Source organism: Heterodontus francisci, chromosome 23, assembly GCF_036365525.1.
Source record: "Heterodontus francisci isolate sHetFra1 chromosome 23, sHetFra1.hap1, whole genome shotgun sequence".
Taxonomy (NCBI): domain Eukaryota; kingdom Metazoa; phylum Chordata; class Chondrichthyes; order Heterodontiformes; family Heterodontidae; genus Heterodontus; species Heterodontus francisci.
This window is the reverse complement of record NC_090393.1, coordinates 31,859,795-31,871,837: the sequence shown is the minus strand read 5'-3', so window position 1 is coordinate 31,871,837 and position 12,043 is coordinate 31,859,795. Positions and strand designations below refer to the sequence as shown.

Genomic DNA, 12,043 nt, shown 5'->3' with positions numbered 1-12,043 from the left:
ACTGATTCTATAATAATTAAAGTGGACCTACTTTTATCTTTCTCCAAAGCATTTTAGCTGTTATATTGGATTTTGGGTTAACTAACCTTTGACTGAAGTCAGGATGGTAATATACCAGTGCTCTGCAGTCAGCATAAATTAGCTGATTTCTCAGTTACTGATCTCAGTCAGGTTGTCACAGTAGCCAAGTAAAGGTGAAACTTTCATCAGAGTAGAGGAACATCTGGAGTGTATGTCAGCTTATGGCACATCTGTATAATTACTAACATCATTGCTGTGGGGCATTGGTTATTTGATTGGGGGGAAATCATGGAAGAGTCTGAAGAGCAAGGGTTTTGTTAATTCACCTGTTACAATTACCTTTGATTGACAGGTAGTGCAATGCACAGCATTGAGAAAAGATGCCTTAATATTTGGCATATAAATCGTTCTGCTTTAAATGTTAACCAACCTTTTTAAGCTTTGGATGGAGCTGCTGTATATTCCCAGCATCTTCAGTCTTTGTTTGCAGCATTTGCAGTTTTTCTTTTTACCTTTACACAGAGAATTGTACTTTGAATTTTGAACTTGCAATTTTATCTGCTTAGTGTGCCTGCTGAACCAGTCATGCTGTAAACTCCTTTTTAATTAATATTTGTAAAATTTTTACACATCCGATCCATGGTATTAAAAGCTTTGAACTGATTTTATTACTACACTGAGCAGTGGGAGAGTGTACTGGTGTGATGATGCTACAGTGATAGTAAGACTTGTGTTCATGAATCCATTCAACATGAAGCATCACCTGCAGATGACGCCATCTGCAGAGATGGGGTGCTTTCATTGAGAGGCAGAGAATATTGGAGGAGAGTTGGCTTGCGTTGTTCCTGAGCACGTCCTAGCAGCTGCTTAAGAGCAGCATTGGCGGAACCTGGGAGGAAGTCTCTGCCTACTTCCATTGGCGTGGTGAGTGCATTGAGAGGGTTTCTTACATGGATGAAATGCATGAAGAATATATATAAAAGAGATCTATATTTTGAGCTGAAAGGAATGATTGCCCTCATCCTTCCAACTTTTGTTCTACCCCATCCCCCTTGAAGGTATTGAGTCATTCTGGAACACGGCTCCACATTGAGTGAGTGTCAGCAGCTCATGAACATCTTGCTTAAGTGCTTACAATTCAGCAGTGAAGTGAGCTGGAGGGTTGGCAGGCTCTTTGACAATGGAGCTGTCGTCATAGTTAAGCCGGATCCTGTCCTGCCATAACGTTCTTGGAAACACTTTTCTGCAGGCATAAAGAGGGAGCTACTGGTTAGCAATTAGGAATAAAAACCTTTGAGGATGTGTTTTTTTTTTAGATATGCTTTGCTTCTCCAGGGGTTCCCTGGGAGCTCAGTGACTCTGGCACAGGCTGGGAATGGAACTTGAGACCTCACTGGTTTATATGCCCATGTACGGCACTAGGTGATGAATTTACCTCCCAGGTAATTTCCGCTGCTCCAGGTAGTCCCTCGTAAAGAGATGAAAGTTGCTTCATGTGTTTTATAGGTAATATGGGTATGTACGTTACAAGGTTCTACTTCCAGTGTTGAACTTCACTAGATATGAGGGGGAGCAGTAGGTAAGTCACTGAGCCGATTTTGGGACCTGCACTGCCATCTAGCATGTATACTAGTAGCAGAGCCTCATAAAATTTGAACCTATAACCTTTACAAACATTTATTGCAAATTATTACACTTATTTTAGACTGTGCATACTTGGGTGTGAGTCTACGCGTAGATTTCAGATGCTGTAAACAACAAGGGCATTTGACTTGAGTGTTATCAGAACCCTAAGGTTAAGAATGTGTTTACACAACAACTATAAGGTCTCGTATCACACTGTAATGGGTATAGTGTAAGTCTAAAGACAGGGACAACCTGACACTTGTCTCACTCTGTACCATTCCATCGTTAGTTTGGGTCATAATACCAAATTTACACTACACAAGTTAAAAGTCGGTGAGAAACTGAAAGTAGCTTTGCACCAGTGCAATCCTGCAGTGTAAATGTATGCTAAATTAGTCTTGCACTTATTCTCAATCATCTGTATAATATCCTGATGTATGCACTATAGTCTTGGAAAAAAAAGAAAGCTAACAATAGTTACAAGTAGAAGCATTTTTTTTTGGTTTTTGTCATCTGGTACAACTTGTATAATTCATTTATGCTGTCACCAAATAACTTCTTCAGATCAGCCCATACATTACTAAATTGTAACTGACCTCTGATGATCCTTCTATTATAATGTGAATATTTTCAGTGTTGTTCAAACAGATGTTAAATTTTACCTTCCCAGGTGTTGTGACAAGAGGCTATGGACCAAGATTGATTTAAACAGGTGTAAATCAATCACACCTCTTATGCTCAGTGGTATCATTAGGAGGCAACCTGTAACCCTTGACCTGAGCTGGACAAATATATCAAAAAAACAGTTAACTTGGCTTATCAACAGATTGCCAGGTAGGTGTCTGAAATGCCAGTGCACAATTACAAAATTAGAACATTAAAAATGAATTGGAAATGTTGAACTAGTCAGACTATGTATGTAACAGTTATGTTTTAGTGTATGTGTGAATGGGTATTTTGTAGATTATTCCCCAAATTACATTTTTATTTAAAATGTCACCCATAATTTCGAAGAATGAGCTTATGTTTGATTTTGTCCTCTTTCCTTTTTAAGTCAAGAATAACCTATTGAATAGAAATACATGATAAAATGTTACATTAACCGTTTTATTTTCCTAATGATGAGAGATCCTGGGCATAAGATTTAAAAATAAATGGTCATAGATCGTTCATTATTTAGTTCCCTACCTGCACTCCTTTAGTGTCCCACAAAACAAGTTCCCAAGAAAATAAACTGAAGCATGGGAATTGTATAAGGACACATCCTTTAGTTTTTTCCTCCTTGCTTGTGGGGAAGCATTTAGTCACTGCTCGGTGCGTTTTTATTAGAAGAAATTGCATGGCATAGTACTGTGAAATGGAATGCTGTTCCACAGTGATAGGTTTGGTTGCCTGCACAGAGCTCAGAAGTCACTCCAAAACTGTCAGGGGAAGATGTCCAGTGAAAGAACTTGCTACCTTAGAAGTACGCAGATGTGCTTTAATGTTGACAGTTAGTGTGGGGAGGTGTGTCTTTGTTCTGTTTAATATTTGGAAAAATCAGTAAAATTTTGTGATTATTATAAATATAGTTTCTACTGAGTTCTTGCACTTGTTTTCTGTTATAACTTACTCTGGTAATTTGCAGCCTGACTTGTGATCTGAGTGTTATTCCTCTGCCTTCTGAATTTGGGAAGACCACCTGGTGGCACATGATTTATTTCAGGGTGTCAGAAGGCAATGATAATGGGTTCTTAGTTCAACCTTTGGGTCTCACTGTTTTACCTTGATTTTGGGCATGCAAAATGCATTGCTTCGTAGAGGATACAAAATCTGCTAACAAGAGTGGTCAGTCATTGACCTTGAAGATATCTAGTGTAAAAAAACAAAATGGTATTGTATTGAAATTGGATTATGGAAGCATTGTGCAGTAGATGATTCCTGTAACCTCCTTGGCTACCTTCAAATCTTTATTAGCCATACAGTTCTTAAAGCTAATGTTAGCTTCCCAAAGAGATAGTGTTTTTGCCTTTACGTTCACAAAACCCTGTTGTTTTGTACCTAATTCAAGGCAATGTTGCTGTGAAAATAGCCTATGATAAGCTTAAAGCTGTTTAAGAACATATGAAATAGAAGAAGGAGTAGACCATTTGGCCACGCAGGCCTGCTCTGTCATTCAGTAATGTTGTGACTGATCTTCCACCTTAACTCCACTTTCCTGCCCGCTCCCCAAAGCCTTTGATTCCCTGAGAGATCAAAAATGTATCGATCTCAGTCTTGAATATATTCAATGCTGGAACATTAACAACCCTCTGGGGTGGACAATTCCAAAGATTCATAACCCTCTGAATAAACTAATTTTTTCTCATCTCAGTCCTAAATGATCGACCCCTTATCCTGAGGCTGTGCCACCCTGTGTTCTAGAGTCCACAGCCAAGGGAAACAACCTCTCAGTGTCTACCCTGTCAAGAACCTTCAGAATCTTGTTGGGGCAACTGTTACTATGATTCCATCACTTAGATTGTGATGCTTAAACTGGGTATTGTAGCATAGTGGTTATGTTACTGGAATTTATTGCAAGGGGATTGGAGTACAGGAATAAGGAAGTATTGTTACAATTGTACAATTGTGAGACTACATCTGGAATACTGTGTGCAGTTTTGGTCTCCACATTTAAGAAAGGATATACTTGCATTGGAGGCAGCTCTGCGAAGGTTCACCCTGGGATATGGGGTTTATCCCATGATGAGAGACCAAGTAAATTGGGCCTATATTCTCTGGAGTTTAGAAGAATGAGAGGTGATCTCATTGAAACCTATGAGATTCTAAAGGGGCTGGATAGGGTAGATACTGAGATTATTTCCACTGGTCAGGGAATCTAAAACACTGGGGCACAGTCTCAGGATAAGGGGCTGATCATTTACGACAGAGATGCGGAGAAATTACTTAATTCAAAGGATTGTGAATCTTTGGAATTCTCTACCCCAGAGGGTTATGGATGCTCCATTGTTGAATAAATTTAAGGCTGGGATAGAAAGATTTTTGGGGTCTCGGAATCAAGGGGTATGGCAAACAGACAGGAAAGTGGAGTTGAATCCTAAGATCAGCCATGATCATATTGAATGCCGGAGCAGGCTCGATGGGCTATATGGTCTACCCCGCTCCTATTTCTTGTGTTCTTGGACTGGTAATCCAAAGGCTTGGACTAATGGTCCGGAGATAGGAATTCAAATCCCACCATGGCAGCTTTGGAATTTATATCCCGTTAGTTAAATAAATCTGCAATTAAAAAGCTAGTATCAGTCAGTAATGGTAACAGTGAGCCTACCAGATTGCCATGAATACCCATCTGGTTCAGTAATGTCCTTCAGGGAAGGAAATCTGCTATCCATCCCAGTCGGAGCTATCTGCAAATCCAGATCCACTGCAATGTTGTTGACTCTTAATGGACTCGTTTCAAAAGGCAATAAGAATAAAACCGGTCAGATCACCTGACGTCGACCTGAGCACTGGACGTGACAAAGTCACACCCAACCCTGCAAAGCTCTCCTAATAACATCTAGGGACTTGTACCAAAATTGGGAGAGCTGTCCCACAGACTAGTCGAGCAATAGCCTGATATTGAATCAGAATCACACCTTTCAGCCAATGTCCTAGACTTTTCCATCAGTGTTTCTGGGTGTGCGCACCAGCAGGGAAGACCCACTAGAGGTGGCGGCACAGTGGTATACAGATGGGAGGGAGTTGCTCTGGGAGTCCTCAACATTGACTGCAAATCAAATCTCATGGCATCAGATCAAATATGGGCAAGGAAACCTCCTGCTGATTACCACCTACTGCCCTCCCTCAGCTAATGAATCCGTACTCCTCCATGTTGAATGCCACTTGGAAGGAGCACTGAGAGGGCAAGGGTGCAGAATGTACTCTGGGTGGGGCACTTCTATATCCATCACCAGGGGTGACTCAGTATCACCACTACTGATCAAACTGGCTGAGTCCCGAAGGGCATAACTGTCAGACTGGGCCTGAGGCAGGTAGTGAGAGAACCAACAAGAGGGAAAAACCTACTTAACTTCATCCTCACTAACCTACCAATCCATGACAGTATTAACAGGCGTGACCCCACATTGTCCTTGTGGAGACGAAGTCCCATCTTCACATTGAAGACACTATCCATCATGATGTATGACACTACCTTGCTAAATGGGATTGCTTCAGAACAGATCTGGCAGCTCAAAACTTGGCATTCAAGAGATGCTGTGGGCCATCAGCAGCTAGAGAATTGATGCATGAGTTCTTCAGTGCAGTGTCCTAGGCCCAACCATCTTCAACTCTTTCATCAATAGCTTTCCCTGAATTATAAGGTCAGAACTGGGGATGACAGCTGATGATTGCGCTGTGCTCAGTTCCATTTGCAACTTCAGATAATGAAGCAGTATGTCAGCATCCAGCAAGGCCTGGACAACATTCAGGCTTAGATTGATTTGTGGCAAGCAACAGTCATGCCTCACAAGTGCCAGGCAATGACTATCTTCAGCAAGAGAGAGTCTAACCATCTGTCCTTTCCATTCAATACCATTATCATTGCCAAGAAACTATCTGGGCCAACCACATAAATACTGTGGCTACAAGAGCAAGTTGATACCATCTGGGACAAAGCAGCTCACTTCACGACCTTAAACTTTCACTCCCTCCACCACTGGTGAACCATGGCTGCAGTGTGCACCATCTACAAGATGCACAGTAGCATCTCTCCATGCCTTCAACAGCACCTCCCAAACGCATGACTTTTTTTATTTCATGGGATGTGGGCGTCGTTAGCAAGGTGTTGCCCATTTGTTGGCCATTCCTAATTGTCCTTGACAACTGAATGACTTGCTAGGCTATTTCAGAGGGCAGTTAAGGGTCTGATGTTCTGATGAAGGGTCACAGACCTGAAACATTAACTCCTGTTCCTCTCTCCACAGATACTGCCAGACCTGCTGAGTATTTCTGCACTTTCTGTTCTCGTTTCAGAGTTCCAGCATCTGCAGTATTTTGCTCTTATTATAGGATTGCAAATGTTCTACATTCTGACACGTTTTTTGTGCTGGAGCCATGGTATGGGAACAGGATATATCATTTATGGATAGACAATTTGCTGTACAGATTGTTTCCTTAATTTAGTAATCACTGTTTTTATATGGTAAATAACCTTAAATTCTCCAAACCTGTATTATGTAATGGCAGGACTAGATCTAATACCGGATTGAATGCTATCCTCAAGCCTGTACTATGATTCATGATCCTGTATTTCTGTAGTCTGATGTTTTTATTACCTTTTGCTTCGTTAAATTGGCAGTCTTTACATCAGATTTTTATTCCACAGCTTTGATTTGCATCCTTGCACAATGCGTCCTTTAGTGAAATCAATCTGACTTTCGTTCCATAACACCTCATTATGACCTTCAGAGGTTGAATGTGGTCCAGATTGTTTCCTTGTATGATGTCAGAGTAAATGGTGAGCTTATTAGAATGCTTTTTTTAATGCTTGTGCTGTCCTAGGCATTGGTGCAGTGTATTAGGTTGCCTTGGGGCACCATTTGTGTTCTGTTCCGAACAGGGAATATTAATAAGATCATAATGTTGATTGTGAAACACCTTCATGCTACTGTTCTGGTTTGGTCTCAGGCAGTAAATGGCTTAGGTTGGACAATGCTAATACAATAGCAACAAAATAAAATTACAATGCCTAAAAAGTTTTCTGTCTGTTAAGTTTGTGTGCACCGGTATTGCATTGTTCCTTGTGCCATTTATTGATGTGTTGTGGATCTTGACAGTCCTCAAAACATCCCAATGGACCACAGCACCCTTGCTGAAGAAATAGAGGTTGAATTGCATTTCATCTGAATAGATGATACCTGTGTACAATGCCAACACTCAGTACAGTAGGTGGTACAAAAGCAATGACGCAGAGGACCCTAGACCTATCATGAGAGTTTGTTTATTGTACCAGAGGGAAAAGGGACAGAGGTCAGAGTTATCTTTAAGTCCCTTTGGGCCATATGAATAGCACTCAATCAGGTGATCGTTCTAGTCCTGTCGTTTTGATGAAAAGGTGTGTGATGTGATGCTACCTTTAGTGTACATAGTCAACCAAATGAAAAGTGGAAACTAGACTATTGTGAACTCTGTCGAGCAATCCTTGGAGTTTTCTGTTGTCCATTATAGAGTGAAATAACTTTTTCCCTTCTGATTACACGTGGGTTAGGCATCAGACATGCTTACTGGAGATGGTTTCAGTTATCATTGCGGCATGCCCACAATTCAGTCAAAAGAAAGAATGTTTGAGATCTATAGGGAAGCTATTTAATTACTAATTTTTCAAAAAATGAGGATACATTAAGGTAAAAGCCTTAGTTAAAGTAGTTTATATTCAGTGGGCAAAATCACTCGGCCACCCAGTCCCTCAACTGGTTCCCTCAGCTCTTCAGTTGCCATTATTCTATATTCCATCTATGGGTATCATTCTAGCCGTGTAGTGTTTTTATTCAATACTGGTCACTTTTTAAAGCTTGTTTTTTCATTGTCTTGCCTCTTATTTTTCATCGTGTGTTTTATATTCTGCAGCATGCTGTCCCTTTGGTTGTTGAGAGGCTTAAATTTTCCTCTTCAAGGTGGCCTACATGGGCTCCCGGCAATGCTTTGACTTCTAAAATTCTCACCCTCATGTTCAAATCCCTTCATGGCCTTGCTTCACCAGATCTATATAACCTTCATCAGTCTTACAATTTTTCGTAAAGTCTGTGTTTCTCCAACTCTGGATTATTGTGCATCCCTGATTTTCTTCACCCCAACATTGTAGCCGTGCAGTCAGCTGCCTGGGCCCTAAACTCTGAAATTCCCTCCTTAAACCCTCTCTGCCTCTCCACCCCTCACCATTCCTAATGTCTCCTCCTTTGACTCCATGTGAATTTTTGTCTGATTACCCTCCAGTGAAGTGCTTTGGGCTGTTTTACTATGTTAAAGGTGCTGTGTAAGTGCAAGTTGTTGTATAAAGGTTTCAGTAGTTTCTGAAGCCACCTCTCCTAAACACACCCTAGTCTCATTCATCAATAAGAATCACCCAAATACTCCTGACTCACACTGTGTTACACCAATTATATTAAGTTTTACATTTTAGATGTGCTTTTTCCTTTAAGAAACCATTTGTTTCTGCTGAGATGGCATAGGTGACACTGAAACATATTTTGGTTTATAAAAGCCCAGAATTAGATTTTAAATCGATACATGTCTGACTTTGTATCTACCAGAAGAATCAAACATTCGGCTATTTTTTCTTCTGTTACTTTAATCAACTGAGGAAAACGTACATCTGTTTTTGGTAGCATTGTTAGAAGCAGTGCAGGCAAGTGTATCAGAACTTTCCTGAATGACATCTGATGCAGAGAAAAAGGAAACATCACCCAAGTTGCTATTTCTGACAGTAGGTGCAGAAAGATTAAAGCTGTAAAGCCCCTGCATGAAGCAACGGTTTCAAAATTGAGACAGCTGTCCCCCAACAAGGAATCGAGCAGTGTTGTCCGAGGCTGATCAGCAATAGCATGTCTCTTCACCTGATGACAAGTAATTTTTCCTCATTTATTTTGTGCATAAATGGAGCTAATGTGAATTAAGTTACCATATCAGAATCCTTTACTATAAGTAGCACAGAACATTGGCATGAGGTAGTGGATTTTTCAGCTGCAGATTGCTGACCACCAACGGGCCATCACAGAGATGCAAAATCAGAGCAGCTACCTGTTTGATTTGTTGGGGTTCTATGATTCGTATCTCCAATATTCTTAAAATTTTGATTAGGATAATACCAGTACATGAGCACACTGTTCAAAGTTTTCTGCTTTGCATTAATAAAACAGTGACTTTGGTGTTTCTTGAGTGTGGTTGGTTGTTCTTGTTTTGTGATTCCTGTGTTTATTGTTTACAATTTTTTTTTAGGATTTACATTAATTTCTTGAACATGGCCATTTAGCACTTTCAGGTCCAAATTGCTGTTCAGCCAATATGTGCAACTTTGTTTGTCTTCCCCTTTTTAGGTCTTAAGGACTTGGTTGTTTCAGGCTGCTCCTGGGCAGCAATCTCTGCACTTTGCAGCTCTAGTTGTCCCTTGCTGAGAACCATGGATCTCAGATGGGTGGAAGGATTAAAAGATGCTCAAGTGAGAGATTTGCTTTCACCTCCAACTGACAACAGACCAGGTAGGAAATCTTTTTGTACCTCCTGTGCTTCAAGATGTGTCGTATCTAGTTTTTTTTTGTGTTGATTAATTAAGACCCATCAATTACACATCTTCCTTCGTGCTGGGTATGACTCCAGCCAGTGGACAATATTTCCCCTATTCCTGTGGACTTCAATTTTGCTAGGGCTCCTTGATGTCCCGTTCGGTCAAATAATGTCTCAATATCAAGGACAGTCACTCTCATCTCCTAGAATTCAGCTCTTTTGTCCATGTTTGGACAAAGGTTATAATGAGGTGTGGAATCGAGTGGTCCTGGCGGAACCCAAACTGAGCATCGATGCACAGATTACTGGTGAGAAATGTTGTTTTATAGTGCTGTCAACGACACTTTCCATCACTTTGTTGTTGATTGAGAGTAAGCTGATAGAACAGTAATTGGCCGGATTGGTTTTGTCTTGCTTTCTGTAGACAGGACGTACCTGGGCAATTTTCCACTTCGTCAGCTGGATGCCGCTGCACTGGAACAGACTAGTTCTGGAGCATATGTCTTGTCGGCATGCAGATACAGCAAGTGATTAGGAAGGCAAATTGCAAGGGGAATGGAATATAAACGTAGGGATGTTTTGCTACAGTTGTATAGGGTATTGGTGAAACCAAATCTATCTGGAGTACTTTGTACAGTTTTGGTCTCCTTATTTAAGAAAGCATAAATGTGTTACAGGCAGTTCAGAGAAGGTTCACTCTACAGATACCTGGGATTCGGGCGGGTGGGGGCCTGTTTTATGAAGAAAGGTTGGATCTGTATCCATTGGAGTTTAGAAGAATGAGAGGTGATCTTATTGAAGCATATAAGATCCTGAGGGGACTTGACAGGGTGGATACTGAAAGAATGTTTCCCCTTGTGGGAGAGACTAGAACTAGGGGACAGAGTTTAAAAATAAGGGGTCTCCCATTTAAAACGGAGATGAGGAAAAAATTTTTCTCTGAGGGTTGTGAGTCTGTGGAACTCTCTTCCCCTGAGCGTGGCGGAGGCAGATAAATTCTTGACTAACAACGGAGTCAAAGGGTATCAGGAGTAAAGGCCTACTCGGGTCTACAAATGAGACGAGACCCGACCCGACCTGAGCCCAACAGAACCCCATCCAACCCCGACCTGGCCCGAGTCCTTCCATTTTTTCCCACGCCCGACCCGACCATCAGTTAACCTACCTTCCATTTTTCACTTTGTTCCTCAGCTGCACAAGCTTAAAATAACTGTAACAAAACCACCTTTAAAGTCCAAAAAGTAAATTAACATTAGAGTCACTTACCTGAGGTGGTGGTAGAGCGTGCCAGACCCGGAAGTGCAACCCGACCCAAACTGACACGTCGTCGGGTTTGGGTTGGGTAGCAGGTCTTTAATCAGGGGTAGGTGGGAAAGTGGAGTTGAGGCCACAATCAGATCCACAATTATCTTATTAAATGGCGGAGCAGGCTCGAAGGGGCCGAATGGCCGACTGCTCCTAATTCGTATGGATGTTCTTTAGCACTACAGCCAGGATATTGTTGGGGCCCATAATCTTTGCTGTAGCCAGTATGCGCAGCCATTTCTTAATCACATAGAATGAATCAAATTGACTGACTTCTGTGATGATGAGTAGCTCGGGAGGAAGCCAAGAATGATCATCCACTGCATCGTTCCACTGCAGCTGTTTTGCAAAATGTTCCATGTGGTATTTGTAGGCTATTGTCAGAAATATGTTTTAACTTTTCTTGGATATTTTGATTGGCAGGCCAATATTTAAACATGAATTTGCTTTTAGGGGGCTTGTTTTTTGTCATCAATCACAGAAGGCTCACAAAATTTGCAGTTAGTACTTAAATTGATTTGCAGATTGTAACCCATGTGCTGCTATCCTTAAATTGAAATTCTTGCACCTCCACTTTCTATCACTTAAGTGCTGTGTTCTTAAATAACATAACATGCAGAAAAACTCAAAAATATCAATGCTGGATTGAGCGCAGACTTCAAAATAAAACCATATCGCTACAATGTAGTTCCCTCTCTGGGCTATCATTTTACTTTTACTATCATTGATCATTTTTTCATCAGTGTCATAATGCATACATTTATTTTTAAACCACATACTCTGTAATTGAATACTAATGGAGTCAGTCATCCTGATAGCTGATTGTGCAGTACAGTTGAATAGATCTAAA

At 41.0% G+C, this 12,043-nt stretch overlaps 1 protein-coding gene across 10 annotated transcripts in view; it reads left to right on the top strand.

The window, feature by feature from the left end:
* The window catches only part of kdm2bb (lysine (K)-specific demethylase 2Bb), a 267,493-nt gene that overhangs the window by 253,015 nt on the left and 2,435 nt on the right, over positions 1 to 12,043 (top strand). For 8 of the 10 annotated variants that reach the window (XM_068054994.1, XM_068054999.1, XM_068054998.1 and 5 more), the window contains 2 exons: positions 2,318 to 2,481; positions 9,702 to 9,863. In XM_068054994.1, the coding sequence (XP_067911095.1) occupies positions 2,318 to 2,481; positions 9,702 to 9,863 (326 nt within the window). Of the gene's footprint in view, positions 1 to 2,317; positions 2,482 to 9,092; positions 9,196 to 9,701; positions 9,864 to 12,043 lie in introns of those variants that run through there. The other 2 variants (XM_068055002.1, XM_068055000.1) reach the window with 2 other exon arrangements.